The 24,249-nt window shown below is 43.2% G+C and overlaps 2 protein-coding genes across 2 annotated transcripts in view; one reads left to right on the top strand and one right to left on the bottom strand.

The window, feature by feature from the left end:
* The window catches only part of rab6ba (RAB6B, member RAS oncogene family a), a 46,775-nt gene that overhangs the window by 4,665 nt on the left and 17,861 nt on the right, over positions 1-24,249 (top strand). The gene's annotated exons all lie outside the window — the stretch shown is intronic.
* LOC140354251 (induced myeloid leukemia cell differentiation protein Mcl-1-like) lies at positions 23,103-23,972 on the bottom strand. The gene is made up of 2 exons (XM_072439200.1): positions 23,325-23,972; positions 23,103-23,219 (listed from the first exon to the last, which is right to left on the bottom strand). The coding sequence occupies exons 1-2, from the start codon at positions 23,970-23,972 to the stop codon at positions 23,103-23,105; spliced, it is 765 nt and encodes a 254-aa protein (XP_072295301.1).

The following is a 24,249-nucleotide window of genomic DNA, read 5'->3' as shown; positions in this document are numbered from 1 at the left end:
TCCTGAAAAACACCTTGAAATGCATGGGATTCTTGTTCAGTTCAAGTAATGCCCCTGGACTGGACATGTTTAAAATGGTGCACTGTAATCTTCTTAATCCTTAATCCAAAAACGAAAAAGAAAGGAAAAAATCTAATTGCATTTGCTGCACTATTCAGATAAATGATAATTCAATGTGATTCTATTTGATTTGTGTACAACCCTTGCATTAATGGCTTACAGGTTGTCCAACTACTAATTTTCCTATTTGAAAACAATGATGGCGATTTGCATTTTAATTTCACATCCATTTGACCTAATTCCATTCCTGATCTGACCTTTTTATCCATTTATCCCGGCTCGGAGCAGACATTTCTCCCACTTTCTTTTATTAAAGGTCCCATAACATGCAAAATCGACTTTTCAGAGCTTTTAACCTTCTTACATTGCTATTTGTGCTTCATATATGTACCCAGAGTGTTTTTTTGATTGATTCCCGCAGTGTTTACCTATATTACAGACTATCTCCTTTCCTCGAATCTCCAAACTGACGGGCGGTGGGGCAAGACCGCGTCATAACCACAGGCACGCGTCATCATCCCCTCTCACCCTCCCCTCTCTCCACCCCCCTCACCCTCCCGCCTGCCGCCTCCAACCCCCTTCTCTCCAGCTCCGCGCTGCTGCAGGCTAACACGTGTCTCCCCATACAAGCCCCGGAGTTTTTCTCCTTCGATTTACGACGAAACACGGTTCAAGAGGCCCAAAACTTCACTTTACGATTATCACAATGGTGAAGGTTTATGTGGCAGTTGATGCAGCAACCAGGAAAATAAACGGAGAGAAGTTCTATCCGATACTGAAAAACCAGGAAATAAGAGCGCGATGGACATAAGACTATATATATATATATATATATATATATATATATATATATATATATATATATATATATATATATATATATATATATATATATATATATATATATATATATATATATATATATATATATATATTTTATTATTATTATTATTATTATTATTATTATTATATTATTATATTTTATTATTATTATATTATTATTATATTATTATACTTAATTAAATCCCATTTTCAGCTTTAAAGCAAGTTGGCTTTTCTTACCTACAGCAGCTGGCATGTTGTTGTTTGAAAGCAGTAGAAACATTTAGTGAGATGTTCAGAACCGCTAAACCAGCCGTCATTTTATGTGTTTGTTATATTGCACTGGTTTGTTTTAACGGCAATTATTTCATGTTTCGATCGGCCTCTGGCACCAGCAGGAGGCCGATCGAATCGATTGGGGCGAATATCAAACCAAGCTGTTTGCATTTCCGGGTTGGTGAGGGGGTCCAAGGTCTGGGTGATATTTCTTAACTATTATGTTAAGGGTGTTGCACAACCCTTATTATTATCAATTATACACTTAGGATAGACTACGAAACGTGAAAAAAAGCATGTTATGGCCACAATGGCCGTTTTATTTGGAGCCTTGCCTCCTCGATCGTCTCCTCGATCGTCTCCCTGCATCACCGGCTGCATTTCACGCCACATTCGTCTTTAAAGAAACCTCCGTGTGTTTGTTTTTGAAGGCAATTGTTGGGAGGGAAATCCGCCTGGCTCCGCTCGGTTTCACCGCAGACTCCACAGATGGGGATGCGTTCGGTGGCTCCGGCGGGGGATTTAGCTCACAGAAGCCAATTGCCATCTCACTGTGCCTGGATTGGTCTCGCTCGAAGTGTAACTGCACTTTCTGAATCCCTCTCGATCACTGTAGCGGCTCAAATGAAGCCGTTTTTAGTTGGCTGCGTGAGGCATCGATCACTCCCAAGAAACGTCGTTCAGAGGGAATGAAAGCGGCACAGAGCAGCTGGCACCGGGCCTCTTAATGCTGGAGTCTATAAAAGAGACGGGGACATGTTTTATAAAGGTTTAGACGGGTTCAGTGTGCTCAGGTTGTTACTGAGGATTGGATGTTTAGTTTGAACTAGCGCAGTGACTTTTTACAAGAACTAATGTTGTCTTATCTTGTCTTAAGAAACTAAATTAGAGCTAATATTCACTCATGTCCACAGCCGATCCTCCTCTGGTTTGATGCATGAAATGAGATGGATCAATATCAAGAGAATCATAACTTTGCCATATTGCCCAGCCCTAAACTAAACTAAATAAATCCAGAACTAACTCAAATTCATAATAGACCACACTATCACATCATGTTTTCTGGGACAGTTGTTGCTGGGAAATATCTGCAAACAATGACCTAAAAAGGATGAAGCAGAACAGAGTTTGTCTTTCTCAAAAGGTGGATCTTTATTTACTCGTGCACAGTAAATAACCACTGTCCCTAACAAAGGAATCTGTCCCTAACCCCAGAACAAATGACAATACACATGCTTTTAAAGGCAGTGACCTAAACTGCCACGTACGCACATCATGACAATCAAATCAGCTCAAAAAGAGATAAACCAACACATCACGGATGAGTCGATTTGAGCCATCTTATTCAGAGGTGCTTCGGAGATGTTATCACCTATAATCAAGTCCTGACGCACTAAATGGCCTGATGCAGAGGCGCCGGACAGTATAATCAGGAACCCATATTCTTAAATTCACACGTATCATCTGCACACTGGAAAACAAGACGGATATTAATTTCGTGACATGTCATGGCCTAAAACAACATCGGTATATTACATGACCTGACCCATTTCCTCCATTACACAGTCCCGTTGCACAAAAATACAGGAGGTGAAAAAGCGAATCACTGCAGACTGTTTTTGGCATCATCATCGTTCCACTCAGTTTCAGAGCGATGTATTTGGGCCTTGAAACTCCTGCCATGGGCGACATAAATGGATACCTTTTGAACGTACTTCTGGTGGCTGGAAAAAAGGCAATAGCAAAGAAATGGATGAGACAAACTGCCCCGATGAGTAAAGACTGGACTGACCAGAACTGACACACGGACTCGACCTGGAAATGGACACGTTTGAGGGGGGAAAATGACTAAATGTGATTCTTATTTTGGTTATTTTAGACCTTAACTTTTCTTTTCTTAGTATGCCTTATTTTTCTTAAGTTATTTTCAAATTAATCTCTTATGTTTTTTTCTCTGGTCATGGCTTGTCTTTTTTTGTTTCTCTGTTTTTGTATTTTTCTTTTTAAAACTCTGGAAAACATAATAAAGCACATTAACAGGACTAAACCAGAACACCAAAATGACCATACCAGGACTAAATCAGGTCTATAAACCAGATCTCAAACCCAGTCTGACCAAAAAGATAACTTTGATCAAACCCGGGCGACTCGATGGCACAATATGAGCTCGACCTTTGTGCTTGAAAACCACAGAACTGCACGACTTCCCTTTGGTCGGATTTGCAGCCGTCACAAACTTCCGGTGCTGAGTGTGCAGAGTTTACACCTGCCGCTCCGAGTGACGGGGTTAGAAACAGACAGGTGCTTTTCAACTGTTCTTTTTGATGATGTGACTTTGTTTCACGGTACGTTTTATGGTGCTGGAGATGTATTTAAAACACAATAATCACACTTTGAAATCAGACCAAATAAGTTCTTAGAGTGCTTAATTGTCATCATGTTTGGGGTTGATTTCAGTCAAAGTGCTGTTTCTTGAATGAGCTCTTGCCAACACAAACTTGTTCAGTGAAATCTTTAAAGCTAAAGCCTTCTCTCCTGTAATATTTCTGGATCTGGTCTGTGTCTGCTCAGAAGCGATTGCTCTGTTCTTCACTTCACGCTTCACTCTCCTCTGGCTCTAAGCTCTTCTCTGATGGATTGGGAGGAGCTTCATTCTGACAGCTTTGATCTGGGATCGATCTCGTGCTGCTGCCCAGTAATGTGGACAATTGATCCAAAGGCATCATTTCCAGAAAGTTGCCGGCCTCTTTCGTCTCCTGTTGCTCCCCCCGGAGGTCAGTCCCACCGAGATGAAAGATCCACATCATTTGTCAAGGAATAGTTTTTTTTAATGGTCATTATTCATCTGGTTAAATTACAGTTACATTAAGTCAATGTGCATTAGACAGAAGAAGTTGTTAAACATTGTGTCTAACATTATTTGATTATTGTTTAGTGGCATTTTGTAGATTGCCATGGCAACACAGATGGTAAACAAGCCAAAAGTGTTGGGAATTTAAAAATCTGTGCACAAAGTAGTTAAAAGTGCTTAACAGAATAAAAACATTATTTAAATTTTAACACCAGCAGGAGGCCGGTCCATGTTTAGTCCTGACTCTGGCACCAGCAGGAGGCCGGTCTATGTTTAGTCCTGACTCTGGCACCAGCAGGAGGCCGGCCCATGTTTAGTCCTGACTCTGGCACCAGCAGGAGGCCGGCCCATGTTTAGTCCTGACTCTGGCACCAGCAGGAGGCCGGTCCATGTTTAGTCCTGACTCTGGCACCAGCAGGAGGCCGGTCCATGTTTAGTCCTGACTCTGGCACCAGCAGGAGGCCGGTCCATGTTTAGTCCTGACTCTGGCACCAGCAGGAGGCCGGTCCATGTTTAGTCCTGACTCTGGCACCAGCAGGAGGCCGGCCCATGTTTAGTCCTGACTCTGGCACCAGCAGGAGGCCGGCCCATGTTTAGTCCTGACTCTGGCACCAGCAGGAGGCCGGTCCATGTTTAGTCCTGACTCTGGCACCAGCAGGAGGCCGGTCCATGTTTAGTCCTGACTGGCACCAGCAGGAGGCCGGTCCATGTTCAGTCCTGACTCTGGCACCAGCAGGAGGCCGATCCATGTTTAGTCCTGACTCTGGCACCAGCAGGAGGCCGGTCCATGTTTAGTCCTGACTCTGGCACCAGCAGGAGGCCGGTCCATGTTTAGTCCTGACTCTGGCACCAGCAGGAGGCCGGTCCATGTTTAGTCCTGACTCTGGCACCAGCAGGAGGCCGGTCCATGTTTAGTCCTGACTCTGGCACCAGAAGGAGGCCGGTCCCTGAGGTCCTCAGAGTCCGAGATGGTTCATATGGCACTAACATGTCTGAGATGTACTTTGGTGCTAGGCCATGGAGAGACTTGTACACAAGCAGAGCTGCTTTAAAGTCTATTCTCTGAGCCACAGGGAGCCAGTGCAGAGACCTGAGAACAGGACTAATGTGATTGTACTTCCTGGTTCTAGTCAGGACCCGAGCAGCAGCGTTCTGGATGTACTGCAGCTGTTTTACAACTCGTTTGGAGAGGCCAGTGAGCAGGCCGTTACAGTAGTCTAATCTACTGGAGACAAACGCATAGATAAGTCTCTCCATATCTGGTCAGGGTTGGATTACAAAAAGTGCACAGTTTAGATTGTCATAGCTATTTATTGGTCTAAATTGATGAGCTGTAAAGCCTTTTCAGAGGCCTGTACTTTTTGTCTTTCAAGTATTAAGCCAAGAGTTGCAAATGCTCTCAACGTGTAAGAAAGTGAAAGTAGTCAGTCAGATTGACCCATTTAACTACAGTGAACAGCAAAACGTGTACATTTCCTCTTTAATGCACAAATAGTGGTGCTAGAGCAGCTCCAGCAGTAAAACACTTGTATTTATAGGACTTACACAAAGCTGTATAAATAAAGAAAATGCTCCGCTGAGTGGGTGAGCTCTCCCAAAGTCCCATTTCTCTCCTCTCTCTCTATAGTGTTCAGAGAGAGGATCTGAGACAGATCTGATACAGTCACTAAGGCGGGCGGAGGATCAATGTTAACGACCGTGTGTCTTTCAAAGGCAGAAAGATCAGAACACTCTAGTGGTCTCCAAGAAAAATATACTGTTGATGTGTTATAGTAATTCATTTATTAAATATAAAAGTGTTGAAAGTTTAATTGTTTCAGGACTCTACAAAGGCGTCTTGAGAAACCGCAACAGAAACCTGGTGCAAACTGAATTTAGGCTTGGGAAAAATACATTTTTATTGTCAGTATATTTTCTGTATATTTTTATTATCTGAAATGTGGTGAAACACAATTCTAACCCATTTGCAAACCAGATCTTAACTTTGCAATATATAATCCAGCCCTGGTAGATTTTTTTTTTTTTTTTTAAATAGATGCCGAACGTGAGATCTGTGGAGCAGAGAGCTGGAGTTTGAACATAATCCAGTCGCTCAAACAGAAAGTCTGAATAAAGCGTGAGGCACACTCTCTGCAGCCGCACACACGAGCCCAGCGTCTGCATCACTCCCACAGCATCCACCATCACACACGAGCCCAGCGTCTGCATCACTCCCACAGCATCCACCATCACACACGAGCCCAGCGTCTGCGTCACTCCCACAGCATCCACCATCACACACGAGCCCAGCGTCTGCATCACTCCCACAGCATCCACCATCACACACAAGCCTAGCGTCTGCATCACTCCCACAGCATCCACCATCACACACGAGCCCAGCGTCTGCATCACTCCCACAGCATCCACCATCACACACGAGCCCAGCGTCTGCATCACTCCCACAGCATCCACCATCACACACGAGCCCAGCGTCTGCATCACTCCCACAGCATCCACCATCACACACGAGCCCAGCGTCTGCATCACTCCCACAGCATCCACCATCACACACGAGCCCAGCGTCTGCATCACTCCCACAGCATCCACCATCACACACGAGCCCAGCGTCTGCATCACTCCCACAGCATCCACCATCACACACGAGCCCAGCGTCTGCATCACTCCCACAGCATCCACCATGTCACACACGAGCCCAGCGTCTGCATCACTCCCACAGCATCCTCCATGTCACACACGAGCCCAGCGTCTGCATCACTCCCACAGCATCCACCATCACACACAAGCCCAGCGTCTGCGTCACTCCCACAGCATCCACCATCACACACGAGCCCAGCGTCTGCATCACTCCCACAGCATCCACCATCACACACGAGCCCAGCGTCTGCATCACTCCCACAGCATCCACCATCACACACGAGCCCAGCGTCTGCATCACTCCCACAGCATCCACCATCACACACGAGCCCAGCGTCTGCATCACTCCCACAGCATCCACCATCACACACGAGCCCAGCGTCTGCATCACTCCCACAGCATCCACCATCACACACGAGCCCAGCGTCTGCATCACTCCCACAGCATCCACCATCACACACGAGCCCAGCGTCTGCATCACTCCCACAGCATCCACCATCACACACGAGCCCAGCGTCTGCATCACTCCCACAGCATCCACCATGTCACACACGAGCCCAGCGTCTGCATCACTCCCACAGCATCCACCATCACACACGAGCCCAGCGTCTGCATCACTCCCACAGCATCCACCATCACACACGAGCCCAGCGTCTGCATCACTCCCACAGCATCCACCATCACACACGAGCCCAGCGTCTGCATCACTCCCACAGCATCCACCATCACACACGAGCCCAGCGTCTGCATCACTCCCACAGCATCCACCATCACACACGAGCCCAGCGTCTGCATCACTCCCACAGCATCCACCATCACACACGAGCCCAGCGTCTGCATCACTCCCACAGCATCCACCATCACACACGAGCCCAGCGTCTGCATCACTCCCACAGCATCCACCATCACACACGAGCCCAGCGTCTGCATCACTCCCACAGCATCCACCATCACACACGAGCCCAGCGTCTGCATCACTCCCACAGCATCCTCCATGTCACACACGAGCCCAGCGTCTGCATCACTCCCACAGCATCCACCATCACACACGAGCCCAGCGTCTGCATCACTCCCACAGCATCCACAATGTCAGACACAGCAGCCTTGGACATAATGGGACTGTCAAACTCGCAAACGGTGGTCACACTTCAAATTTATATCTCATCCATGTGTGACGTGGTAAATGAATTCAACACTTTCAGTTTAATACAGCTCGCGTACCATTTATGTTTCTTCACTACAGCTTCATGCTCTGAGTGACAATCACAGTGGGAAGTGAAAGTACAGTCGGCTGGAAATTTAATCAAGTACGTGTATAAGTTCTGCTGCCAAATCTTTACATGCAGTGCTTTTATGAGAGTTAGAAATGAGCAGAGAGAACAGTGTTTTGGGACGACTGGGATATATATTGATTTTAAATATATTGAAGGACAATTACATGGCTAGACATTTACACAAGTACATGTTTTAAATAGATGTACCCCAAAAATCTACTCAATTACAGGAATGTCAGTATTTGTTTAGATACACTCAGAAGAACATGGATGTAACTCATGAAACAACTTAAAGCTATATTTATTGACAAAGAATCATGTAAAAACTCATAATTAGTGACTTGCATTCTCTACTTGCCTGACCAGCCAGTCCCTCCTACATTCTGTTCAAATGCAGAAGATTTTGTAAAGTCTGTCTAAACGTGTTGGGACGAGCTGCTCAGGGAAACACGCCAACTACATTTCACAAATGTCAGAAGCCGAATTCGACACGCTAACTACTGAAGCACTGCAGGCCAAAAGTGGCGAAAAGCCTAATGCTTTGCCTAAACCAGGCATGTCCAAACTAGGGCCCGGGAGCCAAATGCGGCCCTCAGACCAATTTTTTTTGGCCCCCCTCATGTTGGCCCAAACAACAAAGGCATATTGATGTTATACAAACCTAATATTAATGTTCTATGTCTAATTAGACGTGTGGAGGCTCATCACAATTATGTCAAATGCAACATTTCGAATGATTCAGTTTGTCATTCAACAAATTCGACATTGTCAAGTTGTTTGTGGCCCTCTGCGCTGTTTAAGTTTTAAAATGCGGCCCTTGGTGAAAAAAGTTTGGACACCCCTGGCTTAAACTAACTGTTTTAGTCGTTTAGTTGATTAATCGGTCGATGGTGTCTCAATTGACACAATTTTTTTCTTAGTCAATCAAATATTTTATTGGGATTATGAGGAGTTTGCTGAAAGAAGACATGACATGGAAACATATAAGAACATATAAAAAAAACACTAGTTGCTTCAGTTGTCCTGGTTTGTTTCATTTGTCTCGTCATCATAAGGCAGAAGAACATTTTCTAGACTTGTTATATGGCCATGGCAGTTATTTATCACAAATATACTCTCCTCTGAAATCAACATCTAATGCGTTCTTCCTCCACATACTTTGGCAGACTGTATTTCCTTGACAAACAAAGCGACAGGACCAGGTGGTGCAGCAGCAGTTAAACCTCTCCCACTCGCTCTCATTTTGCCAACGTGTTCATCCTCGGCTCATCTGCCACTTTCCCCCGTCTCCTCCTGTCCGCCGGCCTTGGTTGGACACAGGAAGCCATCTTTGTCTCCTCGTTTTCTCTTTCAAGCCCAGAACGACTCTTTTAGACGGGCTCCTGCTTGAATCAGTCCCTGGTGCGACGCTGAGGCAAAGCGAGCCTTGATCCGTACAAACAATAGCAACAATAGTGGTTTTGTTGGCACCGTGGAGCTTGGATGTAACGGTGACGACTTCGAGACACAAACTGTGAAATGGCCTTGAGTTAGTGCAGTGCTGGGACTTTAAATACTGGCCACACTTTGTCACAGAGAGCGACGGTGCTGAGTTATGTCACAGAACAACGAGCATAAAACACTGATGTAACACTTTTAATATAACGTTGACTAATTGATCTTAATTATGTACATGACATAAACTTTTAAAGCAATATCAAGCAAGAATAATTGTAAAGTCATACATATTATTTATCTGAGCTGGGCATATGAATTGTATTTCATGACAAAGCACATTTTAATTATGTTTTAAGTGTTTTGTGTTCGTTTTATAATGTAGAATACTTTGCTATTTCATGTAATTAAAGGTACACCATGTAACATTTTATAGTGGGGAGTCCGCCACCTGCTTGTCTCCATGGTGATGGTATTACTTTGCCTTGAATATTCCACAGTATGACATTAAATCTCTGTTTTGCATTTATTTCAACTGCTCGTGTTTTTATTGGTAAAAAACAATACTTTGAAAAACATTTGGATTGTGGAGCGGGCTCGAATCTCCACAGATCTGACCTGTAAGTCGACTTGGTGGTAAATCCATGGAGATAGAGTTAATTTAATGTTAACAACGTCGCTCTGATTTGTTGTTAATTTTGCAAATATTTGTTATTCTAGATTCTCTTCGTCACATAATCCTCTTTATTTATTTAGACCTTTTTGATTTCTTCTTTAATTAATGCACGATATATTACATTTTACAGAGTGCTCTCCCTTGTTGTGTAATACGTCGTCATAATTACATTTGATGCAGCGGCTTGACTAATTACGTTTCATTAAAGACTTCCTCTGTTGTTTATCTCACTGATGACGAGGTCAATCAGCAAATACTGAGTGTCTCTAACGACTTGTGCTGATAAAGACCTAATGGTGACAGATTGTGTGAATAGACTTTACATCAATTTAGCAGACTAACAGTGTCATTAAGTCTTTCATTTGAATATGCCAGCTACGCAATTAAACCACCGTCAAATCATCAGTGAAGTGACTAAACCAGGACTAAACCAAGAGAGTAGTAAACCTTAAAAAAGCCGGGCTGAAGCAACATTTAACTCACCACTGCAGACAAATATCAGGACTACGTCTACCAGGACCACAACTATACCAGAACTAAATCAATGTTAAAGAAGACGTATTATGTGTTTTTCTGCTAAACGGTTATTTTATGATACCCACGAGTCATTATTTTGTATTTTGGACATTTTAAATTGCAATATTGATCTAAAAAACACCTTTTAGTCCACGTTATCCGTATATAACCCTGTGTAAGCGACCGGAGCGTGCTGCTGGCCCGGACGCCTGTACAGATGCTTTGTCTGTGTCAGAATGGATATGCACTGCTGCTGAATGGGAGCAGTGGGTGCAGGAGAAAACAAGATTATTTTTTTTTTAGAGCAATGACATTTTCACTGCAGCAGAATAATGATGACTCAAACATGCAAGAGTCACTCTAAATACAACTTTGAGCCGAGAAAACAATCATAACATGGTTGAAAGCTGTTACAAGTTGATTTTGCATAAATGGCTTACCAGGATAATGCTTAAAGGGCAGATTATATAATGTACAAATGAGTAGCGCTGCAGTTTGGAGGCGGAGAGCCACTGATCAGAGCGCCGTCCCCAGAGAAAATGTTAAACACCGACCGATTGAAACTGAGCTGAACGGAATCATTAGTGCAGCAGCAAAACATTGAGTCATGCGGCTGCTCGGCTTTCAATAAACTAATGCTACTGTTCTTTAGAATAAGACACCTCAGAGTTTATTCATTATTACTCTAGCAAAACGTTCTAGTCCTGAGATGATCATGCGTGGTCATGGGTGGTGTGTAGCTAAGAATCTTATCAAATATTTCCTAAATATGTCCTGTTTTTTGTTCCTTTCGTATTAGCCAATCAGAAAGTTGTATGGGCTCCTTACTTTGGGTTGCACTGCTGCTCATTATTGTATGTTTCTCAGGTTAATTCTACTATGTTCTTGATCTTGTCCTGATTCATTCATTGTAGTTTAGTCTTGGTTTACTTTGTGCTTCTATGTGTACTTGACAAAAAGATGATCTGGTATGTCCACCTCTTCTTGTCCTGCGTCCTTGTGCGTCCCGGGCTGTGATGAGTGGTGCAGAGGAGGTTGACTCACTGTGTTTCTGAGTTTGCAGTATTGATCCCGTGTGGGAGGCTCTAATCACGTTTGGAGAGTGGGCCCGATGACGCCGCAGTGTTTGACGTCTCCACCACATTTACACCTGTTTTAGACCAGGACAAATCACATTACACTTTTGGACTTCCCGGGACGTCGTCCAAGCTGTGATTTGACTTTCCTTAACCTCGACCCAGAAGACATTAGACGAGTGCCTCATTTATAGGATCAGATTAGTTTATGTCAAACTATGGTGTAAAAGTAAGCAAGTTACAAGTTTAGAATACCAACTATGCCATTTGTGGCATTAAAACATTTGTAATGTTGTGAATATTGTTTTGAAGTTATGAAAAGTTGAATATTGTGCATATTTTTATAGTAAAAAATGCAGCAATGTTAAAAATAAAAATAGATATTCATAAACCTGATCATGTTTGGAAATGTCCTCAATTTTACAGCTGTTTTGTTCAAATAGTTCCTGAAGGAAGATCCCAGACCTCTGACAATAATATCTGTAAGATATGTTCACTTTGAAAACGCTTCAGACTTTGATGTTGATGAACACAACAACGTTCAGTTTGCTTGAATTGAATTGCTGATTTCACTGCAGGAGCAACGTCTGTGAGAGGAGGTTTGAGAAGGTGTTTTCATTTGTCCTGCCCTCTGGCCCCTCTGGCCCCTCTGGCCCCTCCCCTCCCCTCTGCCCTGGAACAACACAATAATTTCATCATTAAACTGTCTTCTGTCTGAGCCTGTGGCCAGCAGCCGATATAGATGAGGTTGTTTTGTGTCTTAGGGCAGAACTTCTTCTCTCCGTCCACCTGCGCCACACGAATCATTAGACTCAGAAAGGACAATATGGGTTTGAGTGCAGAGGGTGGGCAGAGGGTGGGCAGAGGGTGGGCAGAGGGTGGGCAGAGGGTGACTTTAAAAGCATGTTCATCCATTATTCAGAGCAGGAGCACGTGTCCCGGGGAGAGTTCATTTGGCAGTTTCTTCAGGTTCTGTCCTGTGAGGCGTATCTATAAAATCGATCTGATTAAAGACGAGTCACAAAGGTGCATTATGGCTTCTCTAGGACAAGGATGTTTATCTTGGCTAAATTCATTTAAATGCACAAAATACTATTGGAGTTGACGTTTTGTGTAGATTATTGTGTGGCTCAAAAACGTGTACATTTACTGTAAATCAGAAAATTGCAGGAATATGTGACTCTTGTCTTTTATTTGTAAAGATTTTAACAAACTCACTTTTGTCCTTGTCGTCCATCGCTTCGTTTGTGCTTCTTTTCTTGCTGCATTCAAAACTGCACAGGTCCCTCTGTCGTTTCCATGGAGATACATTGTTTAAGTCGTCATCTCTTTACAAGGGTTTGGCTGGATTCATTCTTCTAAAAGATTAAATTGTCTTCTAGATGTTTTATTTCCCCTGTAGTTGTTTGTCATGAAATGTATATTTAGCACATTTTTATCTTCACATTTAAAGAAACGTAGCGATGGAAGGGACTTGACATTTTATAAAGCAAAACCAATGAAACAAAAACGACCTCCTAAGCACCTATAAGCACATTTATGCAAGAGTTTTTGTTATGCTTTCCTGTGTATTATTTAATAGTATCCTACAAACTGGACATCAGGCCCCAAATACTCCACATTCACTTGAACATAAGTGGTTTTAAGACTTTAAACTTTTCCAATAAATCAGTCCTTGACGACCGTGACGACAGTTCTCAGAGGACTCGCACACATCAATCATCTGCAGCTCATTCATACATGACCTTTATATTTGTGTCTCTCTTCACTGCTTTGCATTTTAAGTCTGAAGTCTAATCACAGCCCACTTCAACCCACTTCAACCCACTTCAACCCACTTCAACCCACTTCAACCCACTTCAACCCACTTCACCCCACTTCAACCCACTTCACCCCACTTCAACCCACTTCACCCCACTTCAACCCACTTCAACCCACTTCAACCCACTTCAACCCACTTCACCCCACTTCAACCCACTTCACCCCACTTCAACCCACTTCAACCCACTTCAACCCACTTCACCCCACTTCAACCCACTTCACCCCACTTCAACCCACTTCACCCCACTTCACCCCACTTCAACCCACTTCACCCCACTTCACCCCACTTCACCCCACTTCACCCCACTTCAACCCACTTCACCCCACTTCACTCCACTTCAACCCACTTCACCCCACTTCACCCACTTCAACCCACTTCAACCCACTTCAACCCACTTCACTCCACTTCACCCCACTTCACCCCACTTCAACCCACTTCAACCCACTTCAACCCACTTCACCCCACTTCACCCCACTTCAACCCACTTCAACCCACTTCACTCCACTGCAACCCACTTCAACCCACTTCAACCCACTTCAACCCACTTCAACCCACTTCAACCCACTTCAACCCACTTCAACCCACTTCACCCCACTTCACCCCACTTCACCCCACTTCACCCCACTTCACCCCACTTCAACCCACTTCACTCCACTTCACTCCACTTCACCCCACTTCACTCCACTTCACCCCACTTCACCCCACTTCACCCCACTTCAACCCACTTCACTCCACTTCACCCCACTTCACCCCACTTCAACCCACTTCAACCCACTTCAACCCACTTCACCCCACTTCACCCCACTTCAACCCACTTCAACCCACTTCACTCCACTGCAACCCACTTCAACCCACTTCAACCCACTTCAACCCACTTCAACCCACTTCAACCCACTTCAACCCACTTCAACCCACTTCACCCCACTTCACTCCACTTCACCCCACTTCACCCCACTTCACCCCACTTCACCCCACTTCAACCCACTCCACCCCACTTCAACCCACTTCACCCCACTTCACCCCACTTCACCCCACTTCAACCCACTTCACCCCACTTCAACCCACTTCAACCCACTTCACCCCACTTCACCCCACTTCACCCCACTTCACTCCACTTCAACCCACTTCACCCCACTTCACTCCACTTCACTCCACTTCAAACCACTTCAAACCACTTCAAACCACTTCAAACCACTTCACCCCACTTCAACCCACTTCAACCCACTTCAACCCACTTCACTCCACTTCACTCCACTTCAAACCACTTCAAACCACTTCAAACCACTTCACCCCACTTCAACCCACTTCACCCCACTTCAACCCACTTCAACCCACTTCACCCCACTTTACCCCACTTTACCCCACTTCACCCCACTTCAACCCACTTCACCCCACTTCACCCCACTTCACCCCACTTCACCCCACTTCACCCCACTTCAACCCACTTCAACCCACTTCACCCCACTTCAACCCACTTCAACCCACTTCAACCCACTTCACTCCACTTCAACCCACTTCAACCCACTTCACCCCACTTCAACCAGTTGTGGATTTAATAATAAAAAGTTATAACGGCCTATTTGAGGGAGTGTTTTTGTTTGCACATAATGTCTGGAGATGGAAATAAGGACTTTTTTCTTATTTAAAAGCGACAGACAGTTGCTATGACACTGTTAAACGTTCAGAGAATGTGTCATAAGGGTCAGTTTTCTTCTGATTCAGTCATCTAATGTTAGTTTACGTCATCTGAAGAACAAAAACACATGATGATGGTTCATTTGTGTTTTTGTTCTCAAGCTGATGATGTCATCAGAAATGGAAATGGACAAGAATGAATGTGTTCGTGTTCTTATTTAATTAGGAATGACTCACAATTTTATTTCCCGCTCCATCATGGGTAATTAGCTGAGCCGCCACTAAAATAACAGTCAAATAAGAATGTTAAGATAATGATTCTGTTAATCAATCAGTTATTGTTCGGAACCCAATAATTAGAACACCTAGAAAATAATGACCATTTTAGAATCTCAAAAAATGTAAATGAAAAGTTTAAAGTTACATTAACTTTCCCTGTACTTTGGTTCTTGTGTCAATAATTGTGATCGTAAAATCTCTTTTCACAATAATTCTATTGTCTTAAACTGAAAGGTTCTTGTCTAGCATCAGCAGCTAACGCTAACTTATATATTTGTTCTGCCATCTGCTGTTTGCCGTCCTCCTGTCGGGTTTTGAACGCCGGCTGTTGAAACTATGAATAAACTGAATGTCTCCCACATATTTGTATCTGCTCCAAACCTTTTCCTCTTCAACAGAAAAAATGATAAATGTTCATGTCTGCAGTTGAGTCATTGATAAATATTCCATACCCGCTCTGCCACTCCAAGTTCTGCCACAACAAACTGCCTATTTTATCCTCTTATAATTCACACAGGAAGCGTTGTCTGTGCTCTGGTCGATTCCTCCGGCAGTTCAATGGTGCTGCTGCTCGCTTACCTGACCCGCCAGCCCCGCCCACATTCTGTTCGAATGCGTAAGGCTCTGGAATCTGAGTCAGAGCCAGTGAAGTTGATCCTCAATTTACCGATCCAACCCCAGGCGCAGGTTCTAACGCGTCACACTGAGATACGGAAGTAGAAACATTCAAGATGGCGGACCCGGCCCGTGACCCGGCTCTTTACCCGGCCCGTGACCCGGCCCGTGACCTGGCCCTTTACCCGGCTCTTTACCCGGCTCTTTACCCGGCCCGTGACCCGGCCCGTGACCCGGCCCGTGACCCGGCCCGTGACCCGGCTCGTGACCGAGTGTTTACTTCTGCTCTCGCTTCGGTTTGAACAAAAGGAAAGTTCGCTCTACTCGCCGTGATGAACGTGCGTTAGATGCGGTTATACGAAGGGCGTCATCACGATTCAGGAGACATTTTCTGCGTTCGGGGACGGATAACGCGGAACACGCCTTGTTGACATGGGCCACGTAATATCCGGTTACTGCTCTCTAAACTCCGCCCTAGAAATTGAAACACAGCGGTCGAGCCTCAGACCCTCAGGTTTTATTAAGTCGTCTGTCAAAACGTGTTGGGAACGGCTGGTCAGGCAAGCTGCTCGGCCCATCCACTCCACTTTCATATGAACTGACTTTAAATTAAAACAAAAAGTTGGCATGTTTATGGGTGTGGACTTTACAAGGCCTTGTATTTTATTTTAGGCAGTGGATCTGAACTTGACACTATGAAGAAAGCTTGTTGTCCCCACTCGAACCAAAACGTCTTGTTGTATTTCCATTTAATGATGCACGTTTGAGTAATCCTGTATTGTCCTGCGTTGACGGCTGGAGTGCTGCTCATAACATTTCAGTTTTCACCTACCTTTTTGAAGCTTTGACATTTGTATCCCACTTTTCCACCAAATGCTTTTCCCTCTGTCGCACGAGACGAGCCTCATAACAGATCATTTTCTGGAGATGGGCAGAGGAGCGACAGGAGGCAGCCGGGTCTAATGTGCTGGCAGCTGTGAAAGGCCTTTAGCGCACCATAAAGCAGTGTTAAGAGCTCTTTCTGATGAGGAGCCCTGCTGAGGGGCGTGCACGTGCGCCCGCTCCACGCGCACGCCCTGCTGAGGGGCGTACACGTGCGGCCGCTCCAGCAGGGCGTGCACGTACGCCCGCTCCACGCGCACGCCCCGCCCTGCTAATTGGCCCACATGTTGCTAACTCACTCCAGGTCTTTGAAGCGGCACGTCCAGTGCAGACTTCATTAGGACATGACTGTAGATGTTTATAACTCACTGTTTGATGAAGTGGACATTGAGTTGTTAACTGTTTTATTCATGTGCAATACTGACTTAACCATGTGCAATACTGACTTAACCATGTGCAATACCGTGATATTCATGTGCAATTACTGTCATACTCACAAGCAATTAATGTCATATTCATGTGCATAAAACTGATGTAAATAAGAGTGTTTACTTACCATTAGTATTTAGTCTTATGCTAGCTATTTTTACTTTACTTTATTTAATATTTTATTTTGTTTTATAATTTTATTTTTATCTTTTTATTTATTCATTTTTTTCCCTCCATTCCCTATTAAGATATGAGAGGAGTTTTGTTCAAAGTTTTTTTTGTTTTGTTCATAAGAGTTCTTTTAAGAGTGTTTTTTTCAAACTTCCTATAAGTTATCTGTCCTTTCCCTCTCTATCTACTGCGTTGTAACACTGAAATGTCCCCATGTGTGGCCAATAAAGGATTATCTTATCTTGGGGTCTTTAAGTGCCTTGATCAGTGATTGTCCGAGGAGGTTCATTCGGTCGTCTTGACAGTTTTGACCGCTCGCTCACGGTCCTCTTCAGAGTTCTCACGTGACAGTTTTATGACGGTCTTATCAGGTGATTTACACTGGTTTTAATCCCCTGCGTCTCTTGCAATAAAGCGTCCATGGGGGACACGGGGAGGACGTGCACACAAACGACAAAACACAGAGCAGAACGAGAACAACTCAAATCAGCCATTTCTGATCATTGTGAAAGAAAGAAGCACACTATGGACCGGGATGAAGCAAACCTGAACAAAGATCCTTGCTGGATTACGTACGGAGCCGATTGAATTACGGAAACGTGCCCACGGGACTATAAACCGGGACGAAGGGGCCTTTTTACTATCTCACACCCGTGATACTGCCGATGGCGACAAAACCTTTGTAAATCAGCTGAAAAAACTCACCATGTGAGTGAGCGGTCGAAATGTCAGGTAAACAACAAACTGGTCTGAAAAAAGCAAAGTGTCCAGGAGAGTGCTCTATCATGGAAACACCTTGTTAAAATATTGATGGGCTGAACTGTGCTAATGGACAACTCGGAGGAAACAACTCAGTCCATGTCTTGTCACTCGTATTGTAGGAATTTGGAATCAACTAAATCTGCATCGTCATCATTGTTGTTATTGTATCTGAACAATCTTTATCCTTCTCAAAGCCTTTTTGCCATATAGTCATAACTTTGCTGTATTAATTTTTTTTTTGAAGGGTTTTTTGTTGTTCGTTTGTTTAAATTATATTCAAATTCTACCATAAATATCCTTCATACACAGTTGGTTGTCACGTCTGGTCCAAAGAGATTTTGTAATGACATAAAATGATGCATAAGGTCTGTTCCTATAGAAAACACAACCGCAGCTTCTTTGTGTCCTTTGCCTCTGAAAGCACATGTGACTCAGGTCTAACTCCACGTCACTGAGTTCAGACTCGGCTGCTGCACCAGAGAGTTAAAGATTTAAGAGCTTATGTAAGTGTGATGGAGACGCCCTCCGTCACCCCGCCTCAAATAACTCTGCAACATCCGTGTGCTGCCGCTGGACTTCAGCTCCATGTTCAGTGTCTGGATATATGTTTGTTTAGATCACGGGGCAAATGTGGCTCAGTGTTTAGAGCGTGAAGGTCGTGGATCGACTCCCGCTCGGACCACGTTCTGACACCACTTTAAGTCTTCAAATGTATAAATCCCAATGTCAAAACTGTTTCACAACTATTGTACATTTGTGGGAACATTTAGATTTAGAGGGGACAATCTTTCATGATCAGTTTAGAACACAAGTTGAACCCATTGCTTTGAGGTTCCTTGCTCAGCATTAATTAAACACTAATCAATAGGTGACTGTGCCGAGTCTAAATGTCAGGATGAGACATTTGTGCCAGGGCTCTGTGGGAGAACTCATTTAACGCCAACAGAGAACGGCTATTAATGAGAGCTACTTTGCCCACACTTGAAAACAGTTTGACACCGGAAGGATTAGGAATACTTAACCAATGCTTCATGTCTAATAACCAGCAGAGAGACCGTTTGTGTTTTGTCCTGATCAAGTCTGAAATTTACCTTGTTATTGTCTTGTTTTCAAATGGTTTAGTCTCGTTTTGGACTAAATTTATAACATATTCTATCTGGTTCACGTTTGCTTGATTTGGCTCCAATTTAGTCATGGTTCACTTCTATTTTAATCCTGTTTAAGTTCGATTTAGCCCTGATGAAATCCCGCATTAGTCTTGGATGTGCGTTCACACTTGCACCTTCACCACATCAAAACTGGGACTAAAACGAACTATACTGTCTCTAGTACTTGTTGGAACATGTTTCAGTGTAAGATTTAAATACAGCGTTTAAATGCTGTATTGCTCTCATAATATGCATATAAGCCAACTTTCTGTCTGGCTAAGGCTGCTAATTATTTAAATCCACGTTAATCCTGCCCTAACAGAGGGAGGTGTTCTGAAACCTAATCACAATCCTGCCTTTTTAATTAGTTCTTATTAGGCCGCCATGACTGAGCGATTCCCAAATTATTTCAGCCAAAGGCGTAACCGAGCCTCTTCCTCATCTTTCTTTAATTAAATTTCCCAAAGCGCAGACCTGCTGTGTCGTTTTAAAAGGTTGGGAAAATGTCACTTCTGCAGTCTTATGTCTCAGAGGGAAATGTTTATTGTGTTTATGGAACGGTTTTATCTGATTATGGAGAGTTAGTTCAGACCATGGTTCAGACCCCAAGATTTAGTTTAGTCTTCTTTTAGCATTGGCTTATTTTAGGATAAAGTCTCCGTGACAGGTTCTCATATTTGTCTAATTATGACGTTTGGTGTGATTGTCCCTGTGGTAAATAATTATAGTTATAGTTGTAGTTTGTGAAGAACATTTTACAAAAGTTGAAAATTACAAGTTGTACTGATTTCTACAAAAAAAACCTGTGATGTCATCAAAAAGCGCCCTTCCATCAAAAATGCAGACATCTTGCACCTTATGACTGTTTAAACAATCATTTAACAAAATAAACATTTTGTCAGATTAGTTTTATGTTAAATTATAATTATTGTATAATTTAGATGGATTTTGGGCCCTTGATTACAATCTGGTTGCTTAGTAACCGTTGTGGAATTACCTCTATCTACGTCACATCGGCTGGTCATGTCAAACCAGGAAGTAACATTACAAAAGAAAAACAAGCAAAATGTTTGGTAAATCTTCATCTTGCTCTTCGCCTCGTGCAGTTGGAACAGTTCAACACCAAATGCACTTTGTTGAGGCCTGTTCACAGTTCTGGTGCTGGTTTGCTTCATTTGAACACTTTTGAATAGCACGTAGTTCTCTGGGCCTCAGCGAACGTGCCGTGTGGAGGTCGAGTCATGTTCATCATGTTCCAACACAGACGTCCACTTCAGAAAACGGTCGACTTTCACGCAATTAAACTAAACTCAGGAATAAATCTGAATGAAAATGTAGAACCATAGCAACAATGGGACACGACAAAGACTAAACCAAGACCAGACAAGGACTTCATCAAGAAAATATTAAGTGTTAGTGTTATATTAAGTATTATGGGAAATGACTCAATTATTCACATTTATTGTCACATTTTAAATCTGCTTTCATTCCCATTGTCTAACTAAACTAAATCCAACTTTCTGAATGACAAAATAAAGTTCAAGGCCCAAAAAACAGTCAAATAAAAAATTGCCTCTAAAATTGTTATTATAATTTTTTTGTTTTTAGGATTACATTGTTTCCCGATTATCGATTTTAACTGATTAATCTTGACACCACTAATCAATACTAATAAACCAAACCAGCCAGGCCAAAACAGAGAGAGTGAAGCTATTTAAAAAAGAATTAGGGAGATTAAGATAAGATAAATAATTTGTCATTGAACATTTCTGGGTAATACCTGAAATATTGTAGATATTTTGAACGCTATTAATATTGTAGTAGATTTAATGTGGCTTTCAATCATTACCTTTGGAACGCTCGATCATTTTAGTGTCCGATTTTCTAATTAGAGTGTGATGATGAAGCAAATGGAGCCTGTGATGTGATAAATGATGCTGCGTGTGAATAAATGTGAAAACAAATGTGTGTTTTTATCAGCACCATGACAAAGGCACGTCAGAAAATGTTCTAGAGCAAAGAGAAGATGCAGGCAATTCATTTGAAACGTCTCCCTTTCATCTTCCTAAGGTCATATGTAGCAAGCAACTGTCTTCACATCCCCCTCTCCACCGCAGCAGCAGAAACGGCAGCCTCCTACAGCTTCTTCCTGTCACTCAGTTGACTCTAGAATTACTCAAAAATAATAATACATTTTATTAAACTTGAGTAAAAGATTTAAAAACAAAAAACAGTGACTACTTGTTTATGAATGTATTTTCTTAACAAAAAAAATTAAAGAAAAAAAAAAATGATTACAAGACAGATTCCAGCTGTCAGTCAATAATTCCACACGGAGACTTGTATCTGTGTAAAACTGTGTAAAACTGTGTAAAACTGTGCTTCCTTTAGAACGGAACATTTAGACATTATCATTCTGATGCACATCCTCTCTCTCCACTACAACGTTACTCTGGATATAAATTGATTGATAAATCTGATTGATAGTTATTGCGTTTGCTTTGCTCTGCCTTCCCCCCCCGTCACGATAATTAATAAACCACTGACAAAATACAATCTCAAACCAGGCGAGTCCTCTGTCAGGTCGTCAGCTCCGTGGAAGCACCGCACTGCGCTCACACACACCTCTTATGTGCATTTATGTAGGCCTGTGTGATGAATTCATATTTGAACTGATGTGATGTTCGGAGGCTGTTTTAAAGTGATTTGGCAGTGATGACCATGACTCCTTTGCAATGATTCTTTACATTTGACTAGTTTGTTTCTGGATTTAATCAACTTTATGCATTGAACAGCATTTTATCTTTTAAGTTTATCATAATGCAATGAATATTGAGTATTTATGTTTTTGCTTTACATAATGCTGAAAGTTACAATATCTTTTCTTTCAAGTGTTCCAAAAACAAAGTGAAATCTGAAATTTTGATTTAAAAATGCCACTGTTCTTGTTATAAAAGGCCTTTTGTTTCAGAGTCCGTACGATCCAGATAACTATTACTATTATCAAAATACAATTACAATTACTGGTTTATAGTTGACTAGTCATTAGTCAATAAATCATACATTATGACGCTTCTCTAAACCTTGAATAGATCAAAGCCTCTGGCCTCATTTATTCATTTCATGTATTCATTCAGCTGAAGCGTCTGGGGAGATGAAACTCTTTGGAATCTGCAGTGTATATAATATATATAATATACAGCCTTGGGTGCATGAAATGGCAAAAAGAAAAAAAACTCTTGAATACTGACAATTCCTATGGCGTTTGAAAGGAAAATGAAGCGTTTACAAGTTAATAACATCATGGAGTCTTATTGTGTTGGACAAGAAAAGACCAAGTTTATAAAGCCTAAACCTGACGACTTCTATTACTTTATACGACCAAACAAGGACATCCTGTTGTTTGGATCTAGAACAATCATAAATGTCCAGGGCCACACTTCTAGTTAATCCTCCTCCTCTGACATGTTCAGAGTGTGGACACGATGAAGATCCCGTCTTCTCGTGGACATTGTGAAAGGCCTGGAAACAAGCTTGTGCTCAACGCTTTAGAGGAAACAAATCGACAGCAGATTTCAGATTTTCAACTGTTTAATAAAATGTAAAATTTGTGAAATGAACACACAATACAATATACAATAAAAACTTAATGTCTCAAACAGAACACGGAGTCGTAACAAATGAAGAGCAGGTTGATAATATACATATAAATAAAAGTGTCTCTTAAAAGTCTTTCACATTCATCGGATCAACATGGCCAGAGTCGCACCAACACCAGCGAATCCCACTAAAGCCAGAAGAGTGTTCCTCACTGAAGACTCTGGGTCTGACACGCTGAAGAACTCAACAAATCCGTCCTGAAAGACAAAGAAATTAAAAAAAAGATTAGGGGAGGCGTTCATGCAATTTTATACATTACACATCGTTATGCATCTGTCAATCAAACATCCGTCATAACTTACCCACGCATCGTTCTGGAGGAGCCACTCCCCGTGGTGGGACACGAGGTACGAGGACATCTCTTGTCCCACTTGCTCCACGCACTTGTCTCTCCCGTTTGTCTTCAGAGCCTGGCACACAACGGCCCCGAACGCGATGAGGCTGGCGATGCGGCCCCAGTTTGTGACGCGGTCTTCAAAGAGGCTCGTGGCCACGTGACTGATGAACGCCACATCCTCCCTGTCCTCCAGAGACAGTCGGTTTATCATTCCGTTGTACGCGTATCTGTGCTTCTCCAAAAGGCCCTCCACCACTCTGTTCATTGTGGTCAGCGCCGGCCTTTCCCTCCCGTTTGACTGAGAAATCCCAGTGAAAACGTTGAAAAAGTCGCTTAGCAACAGCTTTGTAACACGCTCCAGCTGTTCGTGCTCCGCCGCGGGGAAGTCCCGCGTGCGCGAGGCTTCGCACTTTTCCTCCCGCATGTCTTTGGCCGATAGTTTGTTTTTCACGACTAGAGCCGTCGGTCCCGGATGCGGGGAGCCGCCGGAGCCGCCGGAGCCGCCGTTTCCTTTGCCAGAATCCGTATTTGCCGCGGGCCTAGTTACCTGCGCGGAAGCATCTGCTGGTCCACCGCGCACAGCGCCCCCTGCGACTCCACGGAATAAGTCCATGTTTGATAGTTTCAAAGTCCGTGTCGCTGTAAAATTCATCATATTCAACTTCGCTGATGAAAATTATGATGAAAACAAGACGAATTAGTGCGATCGTGATGAGTTTCTCAGAGTTCGCTGCTCGTCCGCTCGACAGAAGCTCAGGGTCAAAGTGGTGTCGTCCAGTCACGTGCCAATGTGACTTCTCCAGCGAGATGTTCAAACTGAATAATTAACGGGGATGTTCACATTATCATTATCTCATAATAAGGTACTAAAACCTCCGTAAAAACAAATA

Source organism: Eucyclogobius newberryi, unplaced genomic scaffold (assembly GCF_026437365.1).
Source record: "Eucyclogobius newberryi isolate DKJ021-1_F unplaced genomic scaffold, fEucNew1.0.hap1 SCAF_9, whole genome shotgun sequence".
Taxonomy (NCBI): domain Eukaryota; kingdom Metazoa; phylum Chordata; class Actinopteri; order Gobiiformes; family Gobiidae; genus Eucyclogobius; species Eucyclogobius newberryi.
Note: the sequence above shows the minus strand (reverse complement) of the source record. Positions and strands in the feature narration are given on the sequence as shown.